Raw genomic sequence first — 23181 nt, forward strand, 5'->3', positions numbered from 1 at the left:
AAGCGCTCTGTTATTTAACCGTTCTTTAAGTTATTAAGTTTTCGGATACTCGCATAATACTTAGTATTTCGTATCAGATTGTACTCAAATAGGTAACATCCAATACCAAACAGTCTTCAAAGTATCAAGTGTGTAGTGCTACGGAGTGTACGAGGTGCATACCGTGCGCGGCGGCGGCGGGCGGTCAGCTGGGCATGCGTCGCGGGTCGCCTAGCAACGAGCGTCCCCCGCCATTGCCGCCGCGTCTGCGCACTGCGCCCGCACCGCGATCGAGTCGCGACACACTCGATATTTTATTTTATCGACATCTTTCCTTTTTATTTTACCATAATTGAAGCATGGACCACCACAACCACAAAGGTGTCATTATTATCTACTTCCAATATAGCTAGGTTTCTAAGTAAGTAGTAAATCTAACGAATAATGGTAATAGCCTAACCAAAAAATACTACACTTGACCTTCGAAAAACATAGTTTCCGAGATAAGTGACACAATTGAAGGAGTTTGAACTAAAGGACAAATTTTCTAAAATTCATCCCCTAAGGTTCTAAAAAGGTACCTTTGATGACAATTCGTGATTGTTAGAAACAAGTTATATACTTTTTTTAACTTCAGATAGATGCTAACTAAAAACGTGATATAATATAGGTAACATAAATATACGTCAGCCCCACTGCCTGGGCACAACTCTCTTCTCAGAAAAACCAAAAAGAGAAATAATATTTTATGGAAATTGTGTATTTTGAAGTTAGAATGACAGAGCATGACGCCTGTATCCGCGAAGGGATAGGCAGAGATATATTAAGTCCCATGTCTTCTACATCTATCATGTTGGTTATGCGGTGGATTATCAACCCTGCTGTCAAAACCAACCCCGGGTTATTATTGAGCCACCAAAGGCTCCTGACACGACTCATGAAACGACTAAGTACTTACATCAGTAATTAGTAACCGGGACCAACGATATAACGTGCCTTCTGAAGCACAGATCATCATCCTTTCGGACAATCGGGTGATCAGTCTGCTATGTCCTAACCAAACCAGGGCTCACAAAGTGATTTTTGCCTACCGGGATTCGAACACGGGACCTTCGGATCGTGAGCTTAGGCGCACAACTACTGGACCAGAGACGCCGTTAAGTCTCACGTAACAAAAAGGGATTTTTGTTCATCCACTAAAAGGTTAAAAAAGTGGATGACATGTGGTACAAAGCCCAGCCAACCTCGCGGCCAGCATACTAGTAGGTAGGTACTGAAACGATACTAAACACGAGAGTGCCGGTAAATGTAAACAGTTGCCCAAGAGAATTATTTTTACCAAGGGATACCCGCATGTCGTACGTAGTTTACCTTAATAACTCGACAAATAGATATGAACTACGCAGGGGAGTCTCTACAGCGGCGGGGGTGCGGGGTGCGGCGGGCCGGCGGCGGGGGGGGCGGGCAAGGTGTGCACGCTCTGGGCTTGTTTTAAATTCGGCTGCGATTAGCGTCTTACCCCGCCCCGCGCCGCAACCCGCCCCGCCCGCCGCCACCACTCACCTCGCGTATCCCCTACGATAGGGATCTATTGCAATACTGTTATACTACAACATCTCAAAACAATTGGTAGGTTTCTCTATTTGTCATGAATGCAGTCTGAAAGATGTTACAAAAATAATGACCGTGTGTTATACAATCTTCTTCTTCTATCGTGTGGGTTGTGAGATGGATTACCCACCCATCAACTCTGGTGTCGGGGTTACTATTGAACCGCCAAAGGCCCCTGACATGACTCATGTAACGACTACTAACTTGCATCAGTAAGAAGTATCCGGGACCAACGGCTTAATGTGCCTTCCGAAATTCGGATCATCTTACTTTCGGACAATCAGGTGATCAGCCTGTAATGTCCTAACCAAACTAGGGATCATAAAGTGATTTTCGTGATATGTATTTGATTACCAACGGTATTTGAACCCCGGTCCTCCGGATTGTGGGCTGAACGCTCAAACCACTGGACCACGGAGGTCATTCGCCATTATACAATTAGTTCTAAATAATTACATTTATGTTATTTTGTTCAGAATTAAATGGCATAAAATGTTACTAAGTAATTTAATAGACTATAATAGAAATAGGTAATTCTCTAATCTAATCTATTTTTTTTTTAATATTTAACATCGTCACGTCGTAATTATTCTTATTGGATATTTGGGCTGTTCGGAGAGACCTGTGAGCCCCGTCTTCATTTTGGTGGTAATTCCAGCAGAGTGTTACCTACTTGAAAGGTCTTCTTAATATACAAAATAAATAGGTAGAACATACTTGTTTTTTGGTAATATTTTACTAAAGTTACTGGTAGGGATGAGTCTTTCCAACGGAAATTTATGACACCAGATAAGAAACTCACTAATAAACACTTTTATGATTCGGACTTAGACAAGAACAGGGCCACTTTTCCGTTGACGAAGTACGCGTATAATTGTTAAAACTGGAAGTGTTTTAATACTCAGGTAGATTAATAAAAATTCTCAGACATTATGATATTACTGTTTCTACTGATCATTTTCAGTTCTCATTTCTGGTAATATCAATCTTCAGGATGTCGTGTGTGTGTGTGTGTGTTGGGTCTTTGTGGGTGGAATTTACATATTATCATCAACCTATCTATTTTTTGAACCCTAACGTAATAGATAATATACGTATATACGTACTTCATGCACATAGGCTCTAACAATTTCGCTCTTGTATATACATATATTATAAATAAGGATTTACTTTTATGGTTCGTTCATTTTACCAGAAAAACGACTTTGCGAAAAAAAATACATTTTTTCTTTGATCAACTCGTAGAACTCGAGAGGAGCTCGATCGCCAAGCACAGACACTTTGATTATTAAATTAGCTATTTTCAAAATATATCTATATATATCGTATATTATCGCTTCGTGCGTTTTGAACCCTAGATGGCAATAACTTATTACAAGTGCCTTAGAGCATCCAGTAATAGCGGTACACGCGTCGCCAGACATGTCAACTCCTACTTCATGGTTTTATTCGGTGTCGCCGCTCCGACAACGGCCGAGGTCAGACGTGGCTGACTGGCAGCGGACCTACCGGGCGGGGGAGGGACCTTACCTTTTGCTTGTCGAGCTGGTGCAGGATGTCGTCCACGTCGCCCACCGCGACGGGCTGCGCGCGCAGCATGTCCACCTCCACCGACACCCAGTCACGGATCTGCGCACACGCAACACACACGTGAAACAACTGCGGCCAGTTTCATCATTTGCTGATAAGTATCTAATAACCAATCAAATTTAGAAGGTATTACGTATTAATGACATCAACGCAGTGGCGTAATATATAAGATCGCAGGCAAATGCTGAAATAATTCTTCCTAATATTAGAACATTTAGAACAACATTCTCAACTTTGAAAATTTCTATAAAGTAGACATCGTAACACGTGGCGTAAATGGAGATATCGAATATATAGCTGGAGGTTTAATTACGACAACGGTGCACCTATGTACTTCCAATGTGGCCAACACGACGATGACATATTATTGAGTAGATTGTGTCACCAAGTCCACAATTAACGGCTCGATCGGTTGCGTGGAACTCGTTTAAAATCTATTTCATAAGTAATTTAACTCATAACTAATAACTTAATGCGTCCTGCCGCTGATCACAGGCTTCTACTCAATCCTCCGGAGGGGTCATGGAGCATACTCCACCAAGCTCCGTTAACAACCCGCACTGGCTACATTCCTAGTGGAATTAGTATGAAATGAAGTTACCTGTAGCACGCTGGTGTCGAAGTGCGCAAGAAGCGCGGCCGGCGGCGCCTGCGGCTGCGAGGAGCGGCGCCGCGGCGACGTGCGCGCGCACCACTCTGCAACACAACGCACCGGTTAGTCGCCCAGTCTGCTGCCCAGCGCAGGGACACACTCAACATCTCAACACCGCCGTCACAACAAATTACAATTGTAATTGCGACATATCTTGGGTCTATCTCTTCATATTTATAAAACCATTCAATAGTGGACCACTGTAAATCGATATTATTTCAACAAATTATAGTATTATTTTTCTAAATTACAGAAACAAAATGGAATCCCAAATATACAGCACTTAATCCAAACACTTTTGAAGTCCCTCCTCAATCAACCATAGGAGGTGTGGAGCATACTTCACATCGCTGCTCCAGTGCGGGTTTGGTGGAAGCGTTAGGGCTAGTAGGCCGGCACCAACGGCTTATCTTACCTTTCGAGCTACGAAATCATCTTACTTTTTTGGACAATCAGGTGATTCAGCCTACCATGTCCTAGCCAAAAAAAGGACAGTCTCAAAAAGAGAATTCGACTTTGGCCGCGTCGGGAATCGAACCCGGATCTCCCGGACGTGAATCCAACGCTCTTATCACCAGATCATAGAGATTATTTGTATAAAATAATATAGTATAAATGAATGTATAAAAATGTTAAATGTTTCCTTGAAATCCGTCTACCGTGCAACCCACCACTACGAGCGCCATTAACTGCGATCTGTCTACCGCTGTAGGTACACCGCTCCTTCCCAATGTGCGGGTTATCAACCCCGGTCCACATGTCGTCAGGGTCGGTGTCCGTATTAAAAGCAGGTACTTTATTTGGATAAATGGAGCAGTATTTGAAAATACTTTCAGGGTCCATAACTCCCTGATTGTTTAATTATTATTTGTCAACGTTTTAACAACAGTGATAGAACATTTTCACAGCTCGCCTTCTTATAACTTTTCTTTATCTTCGATTCGTCTAAGAATGAAACGCCTGGGTTGGCTGAGCTGGTTTTATTTTTTATCTAGTTCTTGCTTTTCCCTCTGGAATAATTACCAAGTAAACTAAATGATTGATTACGAAAGACATAGCCACAAAATAATGTTTTCTAAAGTAAGTTAGAAAATCTTGAAACCTTACAAAATGGGCGTAAATAATCGCTGAACACAACGCTGTTTCTAGTAACCAATCAGCCTTGACCTCCTTGTTATCATTTTGAACTTTTGGGCCACCCTGTATAATGAGGAACGTTGTTTAACCTCCTAACACCGAGATTTACAGACACAATAGTTAAACAGTGCAGTTTGGATTTTAAAAGGACATTCGGTCGTACGACTTTAAAATATTGGCACATAGATCCGTGAAAGTATTATTATTATTACCTACTAGCCCACTTGATCCCAATGCTGGGCAAAGGCCTCCCCATGGCGGTTTCATGCGAGTTTGAATAATTATAGCCGTATTTATTTTGTCATAGTGTATTGATGTTGGTACTTCACGTCAATGGCGTAACCCCGGCCAAGCCGCGGGGCGCCCCGCACACACTGGTTACTTTTTAACTCAGATAAAAATATCTTCAAAAGCCTTCTACTGCGGGGCCAATACCCATAGAATCCATATAAGTAAAAAGAATAATTTTATTTAATTTCGTAAAAGACCGAGAAGTTAATATAAACAGCATCTTCTCACTAGCCACTTCGTGTTTAACGTCGCCTCATGCACCTACCAGACCATAGTACGGTAATTAATGGTACCTGCCTGCCACACTATGTGAGCGCGCACAATAAATGATAATCAGTGATATTTACCCCGTCACTTAAATACTATTTAGCTATAAAAACGCGGTAGTGCGCAGGACAAGTTCTGAAAAACCGTACGCACGAACGTACACGAACCGATACACATGTCAAATGGAAACCACGCTGTAGGATACTTGATCTAGTGCAATGTACCAAATCACATCATCATGTCTTACACAGATCTTGAGATTTGGACTTACTAAAATACAGAAGCTCGGTACCCACCATACCGACCAGTTTACTAAGATCCGTCCCACTGTACTGTTACATTGCAACCACAGTGTAAGCACACAGGTCTAATATGGAGCGCAGAATTATTTTAAAAAATTTTCAATTGTGAGTTCTATTTCCTCAAACAGGTCGATGTGTGAGATACTTTTCTGCACCAACCACAAGTAGAGTCAGCGCTGGCGCAGCAGTATCTGCATAGAATTAGACGTGTCATTTAGTTCCATTGAAATCCGCGCGACTTCTTTCATAGCGCGTATTCTAACAAATATTTGTTGTTTACTAACTGAAATCTTATCAAAAACATAAATATTATGTCGACACAGACATCGTGCATCTAAAATCCAAAGCAGTTCAATAGGTTTTTTCCATAGGGGTAGGACTCTGTCTTGGCGGAGATTTGCCGTTCTATAGGGATTACCACTACCGTAGGTTACAACGCTTGATACAAAAATACGGCGAAAACTTGGCGCTTTTTTAGCTATATATTCGTACACAACGGTATATAGATTCAATTAAATCGTGTCAAATTAAGAAAGTACGCATCGTCTTATTACGTATATTGGCGCGTGGTGCTTCGTAATGCGGTAGGGTTATACTGCGACTCGGATTATTGATGATGTATTTTCAACTAAAATAATAATTTTGGTGGGTTTTACTGCGAACATTAAAATGTTTATACTATGATAACATGCACAATGTCATTACTTATTAGAAATATATTATGATGTTTCATCCTTCTATTTTCACTTTGAGTTTCTATTTTTGCAAGGTTTTACCACGCACTTCGCCGTGTTGCCAGTTCGGAGCCTAATCGCGCACTGAGTAAAGTACTGTCAACGTTGCTATGGTATTAACAGTAACTTTGCGTTCCACTTTTTAAGTGCTGATGTTCAACTTCGGTAGTAGTAAATCTATGGTTTGTATAAATAATACTGCGGTAACTCTCCACTCAATTTGTATCGGGCGCCGAAATAGATTTACCTCACCCCCTCTGGCCTTACGTTATGTGAATGGCCTTAGCCGCTAAGGAGTAAGGGAGAGCGCGCGCGTACTGTCTGTCTCGCTCCCACTTACGCCGTAAAGCGGAACACGGTAAGAGACTTTTGTATGAAGTGAAAAGATGAAAAATTAAAGGTGTCCCCCGGTCGTGTGGTACGGGTCCTTTCATTTTGAAATTGTCATGTAATCGCTTTAAATAACATGACTACCGCTACGAACAAAACGGGTTTTAGAATAAGTAATTATAACATAACATAGCATTACGCTTGTATCCCCGAAAGGGTAGGCAGGGTTGTATAGTATTTAGACACCCATAATATAGACTTAAACTCATTTAAATTTGGTACTGAATTAGATTTCACCAATTTTGATTCGTGTTGTTTCAAAGATGACTTGTTAAGGCACTATATGTGCCTATGTACTGGTGAGATAGCACCTACACTACTAATTAAACCGAACTAGATGTTGAGACTGACCAAACTAGCTTCAGCCCCCGTTCGAATTACATTTGTATTGACAACGGAAACCGAACGTGTGACACTGTAATAGTATTAACTCGGAAAGAGGGATGCCAGGAGAGCCGGCCGTGACCTTGCGGCGGCACCGCGCCCCCCGCGCCCCCCACGCCCCGCCCGCGCGCCGCCCGCCCTCGCCGCGCACCGCCCCCGCACACCTCACACATTGTTTAGCTATATTATTGTGTGAAACGTACTTAAAAATATCTGTATATCACCTAAATATATAAAATCTTAAAAACGGGCGGAAGGCAAGAGGGAAACTACTGCCCTATTTTTCCCTAAAAAAGTAGCATGGAAAATGGTGCACCAACATGAGCGTGGCTTTTAAATTGATGATGATGATCTTAAAAACATTAACATGTTTCCCTTTTTAAATTTTTTTTGATGAGAAAAATGCTACCACAACTTACAATCGTAAATGGCGCAGCTACCATACGCACAAAAATAGCTACCTCCTATAACCCCGATTTAGGTTTGTATTGCATTCCTCGCTACTTTACGCGCGAAAACTTACCTCGTGTCCAATCGTTACAAAATATTTCATAATCGTAAATAGTTAGGATCTATTTCAGTATAGCACGACTAATAATGTTAAACACAGGCATCATGCAAATATAAACAAAGCAGTTTCATTACACGAAATGAGTTCTTTTGTGTGCACTGAAACGAGTGAACGAGTGTGTGCGAGCCGCGGCGAGCGGCAGGCGGCGCCGGAAGGCAGGGCCAGGCGTGCAGTCCGTGACGACGCCGTACTACGGACCCACAGACTGACCTTTGGAATTATACTATATTTAGGGCATTTTTTTCAGACCGAGGGGAAAGAAAATTGACATTCAGCAACACAAAAGCAGCACACATGCACCGAGGCTTTACGTCTACTGAAAGGTTTAGCAAACGTTACAGGGGCTCTCACCTCCAGGCAGGGACCCGCCGCCTCACCCCGCCTGATTGCACGTTTCACACTTCAGCTGCTCTCTACGCATAAAACTTTAAAGAAAGGTCAGCTCATCCAGTTACGAACATAACTTCAGTTCGAGTAAAATCTTTTAGCAAATGTCACATAACTAAGTAGGTAATTTTAATAACTTGGTTGAACTCCAAGCCCTCCTTTTAAACCGCAAACCAATCCACTATTGTTACGATAGATCGACCAAACACACGCGAACTTAAAAAGCAGTCATAGCACGTCGTGGAGCACTTGTCCCATGTTTATTTACACGTTGCAGCGTTGATGAAACCAGTTGAGGACTTGTCGTCGTCAACGCGGCACATGTCGTCAAACTTCCTCCAGATACAAGAATAATTTGGTGTTTGCATTATTTTTTGGGAAAAGAAGCTAATAAATATTTTCATTAAGAGATACCGCGGTGCGGGGTAAATCGCAGCGCACGAGAAGATATCGTTTCGGGCAAGTGACAAGTCTAGTTGGTATCTCCGGTGTAGGTCGAACTTGACGCGTTGCACTACTTTACATTGGGGAACAAACCAGGGTGAGTACTTGTCACGACATCAACAACGCTTAAAACGTAAATCCAGTTTGGAAGGCATTCGCCTGACGACGTGGGGATAGCGAAGCAGCGTGGCGGCCGCCGCCGGCGGAGGCGAGCGCTGCGGCGAGTGTGGGCGCGAGTGAGCGCGAGCCTCGCGTGCGGGAGTCGCGCGAGTGTCCGCCGCGCGCGTCCCGGCCGCACTGTCCCGCACGCCACCCAAACGAGAGGGAAATCTTCCCCTATTCTCTGCGCTCCTTGTCTTCCTGCTCGATCGCCCCATATCACCGTCTCGGGTTGACTTTTCCTGGCACGATGTTTTCAATGTCCCGAGTTTCATTGACACCCTCCCCCGCGACGGAGTGAAATTTATTCACGATCAGGACACGTCACACTACAATGACTGCGAGCTTTTTTAATAATGTCGCTGTTATTTTTTCGATTATTGTATCATAGCATCACGCCTGTATCCCCGAAGCGGTAGGCAGAGGTGTCTAGTACGCTCACTCCTCATGTGTTCCATTTTTGTATATGTTAGTCTAGGTGGGATTTTAAACAAGTGTGCCAAGTTACAGGTTTATTGTCTCAAGATTCCCTCTACCGCTAGCCCAACACTCCGGCCAAGTAGTGAATGCCATCTGCGGCAAATCTACAAAAAGTCACGTCAAAAAAAAAGCTGGCCGAACAGCCCTCGCGCGTCGTCCATCCTGGCAGGACACATTTTTTTATTATGACACCAAACGTCTATGACCATTATTTGGACTTTTATTAGATTTCTTTTTAATGGAATTTCTATCATGTATAGCGGGCCCTTACAGTTTACAATTACAAGTTTGACGCTCATGTGTTTTATTCATTTATTATTTATTTATTGAGCTAATACGAGATGACGGTATTTTGTTTCGTTTTATGAAAATATGAACACCTCTCTCAATTTTATTTGTCAGGGTTCCGAACTTCAAAAGGTAAAACTTCATCACTTTGTTGTCCGTCTGTCTGTCAAGACCTTTTCCTCGGGAACGCGTGGAGGTATCAAGTTGAAATTAACATGTAATAAGTATTACAAACCTAACCTGTAAAACCTAACATGTAAAAAGTATTACCTAAACATGTAATAAGTATTACATGTTAATCTGCGGTCTCTTGAAACTGTATAAAAATCTAGGTTTTTAATCAACATCGGAAGATATCAACAATTTTACCCTTATTTTAAAATATTTCGCGATTATGAACCCAGTGACCCCCGCGTTAGTTCCGGCTCACATCAACAGATAGCAGTAGTAGCAGAAATATCGATGGATGTCGCTGTAAATACAAAGGTTTATAACGAAATCTGATATAATATAACGTAGATTATCTTACGATGGTTGTACCTCTGATTACCCCATTGGGATATAGTCGTGAGATTATGTTTTGTTGTTGAATATAATTTATAATTGACTGTCACATCGCCACCCACCGCGCACGCTGTGAACCACCAGTTTATTTACGATGTCAATTAATGTCTGGAGAGTTGACTGACAGCGAACTGGCCCAGGTGATTTGGCGGCAGGCTGCAAAACCAATTGCTCCCAATTTTATTACGATTTTATTTTTATTTGTGTTAATTTATTATTAACATTCTATTTGTAATTTAGTTTTGTGGATTCACCTTATGACTTTTTAGGAGTTTTAATTTAGTGATTCCAATAATATGGCTCTATCCTATTGTGGCCCTGTTCTGCGCGGCCCGGTCTGCGGGCGTGAATTTGTGTGCGAAATATTGCATTGCACATTATTAAAAAAAACTGTAGTAGTTATAAACATCAACGTAAGTAATACGAGTATATACCTACATTTTTTTACTATTTGATGTGTTTGTTCGAATCCCGATTACTTTTAGTCTTCTTTTTAAGTTTTGTTTTTTAATATTGTTAGTTAGTTTTTGGTCTACTTACTTTATTTTCAAAGGGGGTCTGTGCGCATTCTGGTTTTATTGTAATTATTTTGTAGTAATACTAAGGTTTATGTATTTATTAGTTAATTGTCGTCACGCGTAAATAATGAAAATATGTTGCTAATCTGCTTCTCCTAGTTTAAGTAAATGTGAGTGTTTCCCAATCAGCTGGAGGAAAGTTTTAAGAGAGATGAGCTGGATTGAGCTGAATGAGCTGTCTGTACTGTACTGTATGTTAATTAAATGTTGGTAGTTTATTGTTGCGTGTTCATCATTTCAGTCTTGGACCGCTGGTGTGAGCGGTGACCGCGGCGAATTAGTCTTCAGATGACTCGTTCTACTGTTTGCTTTGGTGTGGGCGGGGGTAGCTGGTACCGGTTGTCAAGTATATAAAAACAGTTTGATAATTAACCCCGTCTGCGTAGCTTTGCCAAGGATCTTTCATAATATATTCGTGTTTGACCTCGTTATATTTTACATCATAACATAACATAGCATCGCGCCCGTATCCCCAAAGGGGTAGGCAGAGATGTATTTTTTGTGTATAAGTTTCGTTCCTTTGTCTATGTATCGTAGCTCCAGAACGGATAGTCCCATTTGGATGCAGTTTTCTACTTTTGATAGGTGGTATTAGCGAGAAGGTTCTTAGATATGATCAAAAGATCCAGGGTCAAATACCAGGTGGTCATAGGAACTCCACAATAAAATGACACAAGTCCGCCGAGTTTGGGCTTGTTTAATTTGTCTTGACGAGCACTCAAACCCTAGGAATACTAACGTATTCAGCGTCTGATGACAACCAGGTGGTTATAGGATTAGAACTCCACATTAAAATGACGTAAGACATTATTCAGGGTCTGTTGACAGATGATATTCAGGGTCTGATAATGTGCGATCTACTGTCCGCTGTCATAGGTAAACAACTGCATGTTCCACCCGCTGTCATAGGTAACCATAGTAACCACTGTACCTTTAGCGGAGGTGCAGCCTCTCTGCATTTTGATAGATTTTAAAGTCGGTTTTGTTTTTAATTAGTTTTTTTTACTGTTTGACTTTTTTAATTAGACTACCTAAAATGTAATCGGTATGTGTGTTTATAATAGTAAAAAAAAATGATACGACACTTATGACTAGGTTTATTTTACCATATATTTTTTCCACTAACAAGGTGCATGATGGAAGTAAAGCCAGCGCTGCCGATGTATCAACGACCAGCGCTGCACTACACTAAAATTTCTAAAGTAATATAAATATGGCCTTGTTTGTCTTAGCTAGACAACCGGTGCAACGCAAGATCATCACCTAAGCTTTGTGTTGTGTAGTCTGTGTGTCGGGTGTATCTGGGGCGGCGGCGGCGCGCGGGGCCAGGGGCCGGGGGGTGGGGGTGGTTTTTGTGTCAAACAAAGAGCACCCCGCATTGTCCGCGCCGCCTGCACTGATTCCGGCAAATGAGCGCGCCAAGTAGGTCGCGCCGTCATACGGACAACTTATGTTTTCTTTTAGTGTTGACTCTATTTTTTGGTTTTTCAAGATTTGGAAAGGGATATCCTATATTTATGGTTGTCGCTGTGGCTGCAAATGATAAGATTTCCATGAAAAGTGACGGTCACAGATTAGCTTCATTCAAATTTATTTTTAAATAAAAGTGTACCGGGTGATTAAAACTAGGGTGTTGTGTGCGGTAGTAATTACAAGCACGGGAGTGGGGCTGGCGCCGGGCCCCCGCCCCACACCACATTACAGGTTAGACAGTACGTACGAGCGCCGATGATGCTGACGACACAACGACAGTTAATGAAACGAGCTGTTAGTATTCCACGTATTTATTACCCATAACAAGCGATTAGGTAGCACCATACTCAACGCACATTAAGCTACGTACAATTTAGATAAATTCTACATGTTGCTAATTGATTACAGACATTATGGATCATTACATCACACAATTTTGTGGTTATAATTAGTTACAAGTAAATAACTCAAATTGAGGTGTGCACATGATACAAAGTCAGATTGCCGTCACCAAGTGTTTTATTTACGATTTAGTTCAAGTAACACCCGTCACCATTGTAAGGTGCGACTCACCGGGCGGCGGCGCGTGGTCGGCACCGGCGACGGCCGGGGCAGCGGCGTGGTCGGCGCGCAGCTGCGCCCAGTCAGTGCGCAGGCGCGCGGCGCGCGCGCGCAGCTCGCCCGCCACGCACTGCTGCGCGGCGCCACACTCGCGCTCCAAGTTGTTATAGTTCTCCAGCACCTCACGCACCTCCGCTTCACGTTCGCTCACTTGCGCCTAAATATTTCGACAATTATTTATTAACAAATACCTAGTTACACGCATCGTACAAACTATCAGGAACATTTTGTTATTAAAATAAATGGTGAAGGTGTAAATATTTCTTGTTCATGAATTCACAATACACAATTAGAGTCATTTTGATGTAGGTAATACCACGTTTAAACGTTTATTCATTTATTTATTTACTTGATTTTATTGCCAAAGTCGATAAACAGTTTTGATAACGTCCTGACCATTAGTTTATCCACTGCGAAGACATTGAAGCCATGACGTGAGCGTGCACGTATCCGTAGGTTCAGATATTATAAAGCAACGACTTCAAAGTGTTATCCAAACTGTCCAAGTGTGCGTGCGCCGGTATACCTGCAGGTCGTGCGGTGGCTGGTGGCGCGCGGCGGCGGCCCACGCGGCGGCCGCCTCCAGCCGCGCGCTAAACTTGCCCAGCGCCGCCAGCTTGCTGCCGATGTACTCACGGTGCGCGCTCAGCTGACCCGCCGCCTGCGCACACACGGACCACACTGTAACTACTACTATACAACCCGCTGCACGCTGTACGTGTGACAACACGCCACGCTACCGGCCCCTTACCTGGTCGAGGTCGCGGCGTAGCGCTGGCTCGTGCGCCGCCTCACGCGCGCGCGCCGACACCTCCTCCTCTCGCGCCTGCGCACAACAACACATTACTACACAACTCCACACAGTCGCACTTGTGTCACCCACACTGCTGCAGTGCTGCTCATATTAATACGTATTTCTATCGATTTTATTTATATTTTTAAAAGGTGAAAGTGTTACAAGCGCATCTCCGCTTCTACGACACAAAACATCTATAATCACATAAGTCATTTAGAAATAACGCTCATGCAAAATTATAGCAACTTGATGATAGACATGTTGTCCCCATGCAACAATTATGAATGTAAGCAGAGTGAACGCGCCCTACGGTGATAAACGATGATCGTTATTCCTTGAGTGTGAAGCGAGCGAGACAGATCAAATATCGATTAATTATTCATTTTTTTTTTTTTGGAAAATATGTCAGGCCATTGTCTATCATGTGTACTTAATCTTATTATATGTACTAGTGTTTAAGTTCGGATAAATTACAGAGGATCAATCAAAATAACTCGACTAATCCACAGGCATCATATTTTGGACTAGGCATTCAAGACCTTTGTACTTATATGTACATACATACATAGAAGCTACATTATGTATGTACATACATAATGTAGTCAACACACTATCGTTTCCAGCTTTTTCCGTACATAAATCTTAAATTATTTCAAAAACACAATAAACTATATACAATACAGAAAGACCCACTCCGATTTCTGAGAAACTGTATTAAATTATATTTGTTTTAACCGTCGTTAAGAAAATTAAATAAAAAAATACCTAACTAAAAAAGTAAATTAAAACCGTGGCAATTACTCACTGAGTGTGTATTCAATAACATGTTTAGTAAAAACGTCGAAACACGAATCGATAAATGCAATGGCGTAAACAATGAGGAAAAGTTGCGCCACACCACACCACGCCACGCCACGCCGCGCCACGCCGCCGGCCGGCGCGCGGTGAATGGACGCGCGACCACCGCCCGGGGCGGGCGGTCTCTTACCACACTACTAAATTGTGTACATCTGCTGTGATAGCAGAACACCGTTCATTACAGCAAAATAAAAACACTTATACAGTCATAGACAATAAATAAACATTGAAGAGAGTTAGCCTTATTACGCTTAAAGCGCGGTGAGTGGCGTGTCGCGCGCGCTGTGCACTGATGCGCGCGCACTCTCTACTGTACACTCCGGCACTCATGGGACAGAAATATTTTCATAGATTCAGAAATAGACACGCCGCCATTACAAGCCACACGCATAGCGCATTACAATTCTATTATATCGGCAGTTTTGTTACCTAAAGTGGCAGAAGATAAATTTGTTCCCGTTATAATTATATAACATGCCACTATCATGAGATCGAGCGATGGAGTGGCGTTAATGGCTTAACTTTTTTAAATTCATATACAGCAGTGGAGCAGCGTGGTGGAGTATGATCTATACCCCCTCCTCCGATTGATTGTGGGGAGATCTGTGCCCGTTTTATACGACGGATTTCAACACATTTGCGAAGAAAAACAATACAATTTGCAAAACACAACTGTAAATATTTGACGTATTCTTGAAAAAAAATAGCAAATGGCGCGTGAATTCATTGCGCGCGCCGTTATAGAGGCAATGGCGCCAAATATTAAAAATATATTTATTTAGTCACAGAAATAACTACTGTTTTCGTTCTTTAATTTCTGGATGTAAAATCTGCATGGTGACATTTAAAAAAAAAAACTATACAAAGAAGCACTATACAGTATCTGACACACACTCACTAACACTCATACACAATCATATGCACCCACACACACACACACACACACACTCACTCACACACACACACATAATCTACCTTTCATATAAACCACTGGTCTCATACTATACTCATTTACACAAATATGGCATATTTATATCTTGATTTTAATTATGTTAAATTTCTGTTCTTTTATAAATTTTCTTTTCGCAGTCGAAATGTTGTCAAACATTAAGCTAAGCTTGTTTCACGAATCTGTGTCCACAATCTAATACTGTCTATATCTATAAATGATTGTAACACTAAGATGGTAGCTGATGCCTATAGTACACACAGGCTTGAGTCTATTTTAGGCATCAGCTGTAATCAATATTTTGTAACTTGCTTCTTACTAATTTTGTAACTTTAAAATTGTTGTTAAGTGGCTTTGTGTGGAAATACATTTTATTATTATTATTATAGTAATGTTACATTACAGCACCGGTGTATTAAGAGTGCTTTATGTACCTAAAAGCTGTGCAATAAGAGCTACTTTACGAACAAGTGCGTTGAAAAATATTATTTTCCGTACAGTAGTTTATTGTATTGTCAATATTGACAATACAATGTATTTTCAATAAACTATAGATTAAATTTTACATCACCATCAACGCACTGTGGGAGATAGATTTCATTAGAAGCAAGTTCGGCGACGCCTTCGTACATCCTTCTTTGGCAAGCATTACTGGTCCCAGTCGGACGAATTCGCTCCAGAAGACAATACATTAAATAATACTCATCATTCAGAGGTATATTTATATTTATACTGGCCAACGATATTCAAGAGTAATCCTTTTTAGGGTACTTAAGCTTAAGAAATTAAAGTTTAGAAATTAATCGATTATCGGGAACACTATTCGCATTTTATTACACCACATAGCATGGACACCGCCTACATTAATGATATGGCCAAACGTTGGTTGCAATATCATTAAACGTTGACCACCTCTCAGACGACGCCCTGAGCCGAGGTTCGCGCCCAACTAGGCACCCTCAGGCCTGTTGTCTTAAACGTTGTACCGGGTGAGAGCCTTCAGCGCTCCCCATTTGTCCAGCCAAGTAGTTAATGCCATCTGCGGCAAATCTACAATAAGTCACGTCATAAAAAAGTTGACGTTTCAACGATATGGTCGGCTTAAGTTGTCTATTTCATGAAATAAGACCATTTCATGAAATGGTCGAACACATCATGAAATGATCAATTCTAAGATCTGGCTATATTTAAGTTCCATATAAAAGAGGCGGGCACAAATTCAACTCCTGATTCAATTCAATTCCATCCTGGTAACCACGTGATATCTATTGTTCCGTGCCGTCTTTATGGTTTTCATATGAAAAAGGCAAAAATGCACGAACTGTTTCCTCCTTTGAGTTGCCTGCATACCTGAGTTTATGGTGGTGGTTACAGTTGAGTTACATAGTGGCTGATGAAAAATATATAATGTTATTGAACACGTGACAAGAAACACTTTTGCATGTACAATAATTAAGCACTTATACATTAGTTTGTGCTATGCAGTTTCATAAAGAATTGTTTAACCGTTCACTATATGAGAAGTATTCATTTATTAAATGAATGATTAAAAACATTATGTTTTACTCAAACTTCAATACAAATAATTTCAACACGTTAGGTTGGGTTATAATAATACGAAACGAACGAGTGCATGTAAATCACACATTTTGAACAACAGAGACATACCAGTGGAGTGAATATACTAGTTCAGTGACCAGCGGGGGCCGCTGAGCCTGCGACAGAACAGCACGTTTATAGAGCGCGCGAGAGGGCGGCCGAGACGGGCGGTCAGGGCGCGGCAGCTTACCTTGACGAGGCTGAGCCGGATGGACAGGCTGGTGGCGTCCGAGGGGTTGGCGCTGGTGGTGTCCAGCAACTCACGCACAGCGCGCAGCGTCGTCGTCGCGCCCCCCGCTCCGCCCGCGGCCCCCGTCGGCACGCCGGGGCTCCTCCTCTCCGCTGCTTCCGCCGCATTCACTCTACACAACACTTGACATTCAGCTAAATAAACGAATCATTTATTCATGCTTTCAGAAACCATTACTTAACGTCACAAAGTGTCATACTTATTACATTAAATAAGATTCATTTAATCCATATTTAATAATTTACATTAATACATATATATACATACATAAACTCACGCCCATGTTCCCCGAAAGGGTGGGTAGAGCCACATATAATCAGAAGACTATTTCCAGCCACTTACATAACATCACATAGCCATTTACATTAATACATTTTTGAATACATGCCATAGAAGTACCAAACATAGGGTCGAGGTATATGGGCAGCAATTACAGTATGTTGACGAATACATATATCTGGGTCAAAAATTACTGGCCCAGATATACTGGCCCAATTGTACTACACCTATTTGGCAAGCCCCTTCTTACTGTTTCGAAAAGGGGGCAAAAAAATCATACACTTTATTTTCGTCCCGAGTAGGTGTGATATGTATTAAGTGTTTATTTAGTCGTTCAAACAGAACAGTTGCGTATTTGACTCGCCTGTCTCTGAGCTGGTGTATGTGCTTGGCCGCGTGGTGCCAGCGGTCGTTGAGCAGGTCGAGCTGGTCCTGCACGTCGCGCGCCAGCCGGCCGCCGCACGCGGCCACCACGCCGCGGCCCGCTGCTCGCCACGCGCCCGTGCTGCGCCGCCGCGCCGCCAGCTCGCGCTCCAGCTGCTGCAGCGTCTCCTTGCACACCTGCGGCGGTGTGCTGCCGCACCGCACGCGGTCCAGCTGCGTCTCGCACGCGTCCAGCCACTCGCCGCAGTCCTCGAGCGCGGCGTACAGAGCGGCCCACTGTTGCTGGCAGCGCGCCCAACGCGCACGCCGCTCCGCCACCGCCTCAGACAGCGCGCTGAGCTCGCCGCGCAGCTTGTCGCGCACGCGCCGCACACGCGCCAGCTCGCTCGCGCGCCCCTGTCGCGCCAGCCACGAGTATTCCTTCTCTGCCTCCTCCACGCCGCTCGACACCTCGTCCAGGGACACCTTCACTTTCTGCAACAGAAGTGTACATGAGGCGTGTGCGGGCGGGCGGGGCGCGGGGGTCGGGGTGTTCTGCCACATGCTGACTGACCGCGAGCGCGTCCTCCTGCAGAGGGAAGTCGTCGTAGTCCTTGCCCCCGAGCGGCGGCGCCCGCAGCGCGGCCCGCAGCGCCGCCACCGCCTCGCGCGCGCGGTTGGCTCGCGTCACGTACTCGCCGCAAGCCGCCTCCACGCCGTCCTGCACACACCATACACGTGTAGTAGGGTCGTTCTTCTTTTTTATCGACAATGATCTGTCCTTCGTTCTGCTTCTGATAAGTTATGTTTTAGAATTTTGTTTCATGTTTCCATTGTCCAAAAATATAGTTATCTTATTATACTCAAAATACAAGCAAAATACTAATCGGTTCCTCAATTAGTCCTTAAAGAAGCTTGATTGTTTTTCACAAAATTCTGTGACAGAGTGGTAAATTAAAATGCTGTCTCCGATGAAAAGGACCACTCTGTCACAATATTTTTTGGAATGTGTCTACAAAGAAAAGTATGTTACCAAGATAAAGAGAACCTCTAAATGGTCCTCTACAGACACATCTTTATATGATGTTTTAAAATATTTAATGCCGTTATAATTTTAAAGATGTTAAATCCGATAAATTGAGAAAATGTCTTTTTATTGTCGATAAAAAAGAAGAACGACCCAGTAATAATTTGCAGGAAGGGATGCGGTTTTATACAAGGTCCCCAGTCCCCGTAATACCGTCTCTGTATGCATTATAAAGCTGTACTCTAAGTACTGCAGTACGAAACACTACATGAATGTCTAAAATTGAACATGAAAAGTGAAAGTATTACATGGCGGTTATAAATAACTGACCGGCTTGATCTTAGCGTCGGGGTGCGCGTGGTGCGGCAGAGTGGCGGCGGCGAGGCGCGCCCAGGCCGCGCACGCATCGGCGGCGGCGCGCTCGGGGTGCGCCACTCGCTGCGCGCGCAGCTCGGCGCACAGCTCCTGCACGCGCTCCACGTCGGGCTCGCGCGCGGCCACGTCTGCAGGGTCCGGGGCGACAGCGGCGCGCTCCAGCCAGTCGCGCAACGCCTCCACGAGGCGACGCAGCTCGACCACCTGCTCCTCGGCGCGCACGGCCAGCTCGCGGCGTGCCTCGATCTCGGCCATGACGCCGGCCCACTCGGCACGCAGCCGATCTTGCACGCGCGCCTGCGCCCAGTCCGCCAGCAGCGGATTGCGCGCGTGCAGCGCGTACACGAGACTGTCCCCGCGAGAGATCAGCGCCGCTGCATCCTCCGCCAGCGCGCCCAGCTGATGCTTCAGGATCTGCGCGGGGAAAGGGTCACCAAAGTTACGCAGCAGCGTAACTGACAGCAGTCAGTGCGCTGCTATGGCGGCGGCCTGCTCAGCACTCACCTCGAGCCGCTTGGCGGGGTCGCGCTCGCTGGCCACGCCGCGCACCGTGAGCAGCATCACGTCCATGCGGCGCGACATATGCGCCGCCTCCTCCTCGAACTGCTCCAGCTCGGGGTCGCTCTCTTCCGGGCAGCGCGCGCGCACCAGCTCTCCTCCTCCGCTGCGGTCCACGCTCTTGTCTTCGCTATACTCTTCCGTTTTTTCCTCCGTTAACGCGGTCTCTTTGCTCTCTACTTTCTTCAAATACATAATTTATTGTACATATTATTATATGTTACGGACACCTGATTAATACCTGATTATGTATCTGATAATATGTGGTTACGTACTTGTGGCGCGTCACCCATTTTCTGGTATTTTTCCAGCGCCCTAGGCGCGGGAGGTGTGGGCGGTGTGCCGGGAGTGGGCGTGGTGGGCGCGGACGCAGGCTTGGGCGACATGGCGACCACCTGCACGTGCTGCTTGCTCGGCGCCGACTTCAGCGGCGTCGACGTCGACAGCGGGGCGCTCGCCGCCCACTCGCGGCCCGCCGACTGTACGTACGTTACGGTCCCACTTCAATACTTCCAAACATAGTGTGGCAATATAAAACCCACACAAAAACCCTAATGAGGAACTTTCCAGGCCATGTTCCACAAAAAAAATATTTATGGCGCTGTTCAGAATTAATATTATATTAATTACCTATTTTAGGGTACATGATTATTCAAAAATATAATCTAATAGCTAAGGCATATATATATATATATATATATATATATATATATATATATATAAATAATTGTTGTTTGATATTTGGATCAAATACGTATAGAATTATGTTGCTACTTATGTTGGTTCTTTTTGTTTTGATCAATATAATAGTGGGTGGAGGATGTGTTGCGCCTGGGTGTAATAACAAGTGTCATCATTTATAGCCGAATACAAAGATAAAAGATGCATTATGTCTGTTATCCATAAAGTTACAAGGTTAAACGGAGGCAAATCTGTACAGCGCCATCTATATTATTTATTTTGGGGAATGTAGTCTGGAAAATCCTTCATTAAAATGTACATAGTGCTTTATTTTATTTCAGTGTTTTGTTTATATTAGAAGTGAAAAATAACTTAAAATTAAGAAACTTTGGTCGGAGTCATTTGAGAAGATAGTGGCAGTGGGCGTGCGCTCCAGCGGTGGTACGTACCAATCTGTACCAGCCACTCGTAGAGATATTTTTTCGTCTAAGTTTATATTATCATAAACTTGTCTATGTCTTTCCCATTACCTGAGGCGTATCCTCTACTTCAGTATATATGACTTCCTGAGCCAAGAGCGATGCGGGCTCGCCGGGTGGCCGGTCGTCCGCGTGGTGTGCTGCGCTGGTCGCGGGCGCATCTATTTGCGACACCGGGTCCGGGGCCGGCTGCGCCTGCTCGGGGGTCGCGTGCGTGTCGAGTGTTACAGGCATGTCAGGTGTCAAGGGCGTGTCGGGCGTGGCCGGCGTCTCCGGTGTATCTGAGGCGGTGGAAGCGTCGTCGGGCGGCGGCGGCGAGTGATCCTCGGCGCGGCACTTCAACACTCCGAGCGTAGGGCGCATGCGGCGTTCCAGCCGGCGCACCTCCACCACGAAGGTCCGCGGCTCGGAACCCAGGTGCACGGCGGGCGGCGCGCCCTGCCCCTCCGGCGCCCGCGCCTCCTCCGCCGCGTCGCCCGCCGTGCCCTCTGGCACGAACTCCAGCGCCGCGTCCGCGCGCCCGCTCTCCTCCCCGCCATTTATGTCCGGCTTCTCCCCTTCCGTGGGACATTCCGCCGATTTAGCAATTTCACGAGCGCTTACAGCGATATCTTGATGAGTGCCCGATTCGGAATGTTCTTGTTGCGCCGATGAATCTATTTTGTTCGAAGAATGTAAACCCAATTGGTTTTGGAAGTGATTGTCATGTTTGTCTGGAGATGTGTGTCGGTGTGTATCATGGGCGCGTGAGCCGGCGTGCTGCAGGCGCCGGCGCACGGGCGCGGGGCTGCGCAGCGCCAGCGGGATTTTGGAGCGCTTCAGGTCGGGCTTGTCGTCGGGCGCGTCGCGGCGCGCGCTCTGCGGGCTCTCGAGCCGCCGCTTGATCGTGTCCGTCACGCACTCGTAGTGCGGCGCCTCGCCCGCCTGCAACCCAAACCGCCGGTTTAGTCGCGGCCAGCCGCTCGGTTAGCACCGCGCTCGCCGTGCGGTCAATGGCAGGTGAGGTGATGCAAGCGGCATGAGTCCCGTGCGATGCGGCGCGGCTCGATGCCATGACACACGAAGCGATTGTTCAACACCACACAAGTTAACACCAACACCGAGCAGTCGCTTTATGTACAGCCACTATTTACATTATTTGTTTAATGCATACGTTACCATCCCATAGCCACCACACTTACGATGTACAAAAGTTTACACATACGACCGCAAACGAAAAGTATCAAAGGTCTTTGAGATTTCTTAGTCGTTCGTTTAGTTTGAGTCGTCAACGGTGAACAAAAATTTGTTAATATACCTAAAATAAGCGTGTAGTGATGTAATATGCGTGATAAACGAATTGAAAGTGCGTCGAGCCCGCAAGTGAATGATGAGGTATACATGACTCGCAGCTCGGCATGTGAGCGCCGCTGCGTGCGGACGCAGCGCGCACTGGTGTGGCCACACGTACGGACGCCGCCACGTGTTGCCCGACAATGGACGTGCTCCACGGACCACGGGTGCTACATCCGCATCACCGCGAGCTCCGAACGAGTGAGTGATAAGTACAAACACACAATAATGGTGCCTATCATGAGTTTGAATTAGTAGTGCTCCAATGCAGATATAAGCAAGAATTTATGTTAATGTTATGTAGAATTTATGTTACAGGAGGATAAGATTATCTTACTGACAGAAGTGATTTATAGATTTTTCTTGACACGTAATTTTATGGCATTTCTCAGGTATTCTACCGCCCATAGCGGGGCTATAATAATTATTACAAATAGCAATACTTACTATATTAACAGAAAAATACTAATTTAAAAAATGAAACCGTCTTCAAAATCTGTCAAATATAAAGTTAGAAATATTTTTTTTGTATACAATGTTAGAATCTAAACTCTGAAGTCGGTACAACCATCAACCTTATTACCTACAAACCTTACAAATGCTTCTCCGTGGTTACTTTACCCGTGACAACGGGTGTGCGACCGTTTATCTATTTGCGCTGATGACGTCATTATTCAAATTCTAACATTGTAATCAACAAAATATTATTTCTTTTTTTTGACAGATTTTGTAG

General features: G+C 44.4%; 1 protein-coding gene across 1 annotated transcript in view; it reads right to left on the reverse strand.

Moving 5' to 3' along the window:
• The window catches only part of LOC126379770 (dystrophin, isoforms A/C/F/G/H-like), a 321313-nt gene that overhangs the window by 283269 nt on the left and 14863 nt on the right, over nucleotides 1–23181 (reverse strand). Inside the window, exons 17-28 of the mRNA XM_050028589.1 lie at nucleotides 21168–22040; nucleotides 20232–20435; nucleotides 19903–20139; nucleotides 19354–19812; nucleotides 18571–18717; nucleotides 17998–18491; nucleotides 17295–17466; nucleotides 13654–13728; nucleotides 13429–13563; nucleotides 12828–13059; nucleotides 3782–3876; nucleotides 3121–3219 (exon numbers count right to left, since the gene is read on the reverse strand). Coding sequence (XP_049884546.1) covers nucleotides 3121–3219; nucleotides 3782–3876; nucleotides 12828–13059; nucleotides 13429–13563; nucleotides 13654–13728; nucleotides 17295–17466; nucleotides 17998–18491; nucleotides 18571–18717; nucleotides 19354–19812; nucleotides 19903–20139; nucleotides 20232–20435; nucleotides 21168–22040 — 3222 coding nt within the window. The remainder of the gene's footprint in view (nucleotides 1–3120; nucleotides 3220–3781; nucleotides 3877–12827; nucleotides 13060–13428; nucleotides 13564–13653; nucleotides 13729–17294; nucleotides 17467–17997; nucleotides 18492–18570; nucleotides 18718–19353; nucleotides 19813–19902; nucleotides 20140–20231; nucleotides 20436–21167; nucleotides 22041–23181) is intronic.

Source organism: Pectinophora gossypiella, chromosome Z (genome assembly GCF_024362695.1).
Source record: "Pectinophora gossypiella chromosome Z, ilPecGoss1.1, whole genome shotgun sequence".
NCBI lineage: Eukaryota > Metazoa > Arthropoda > Insecta > Lepidoptera > Gelechiidae > Pectinophora > Pectinophora gossypiella.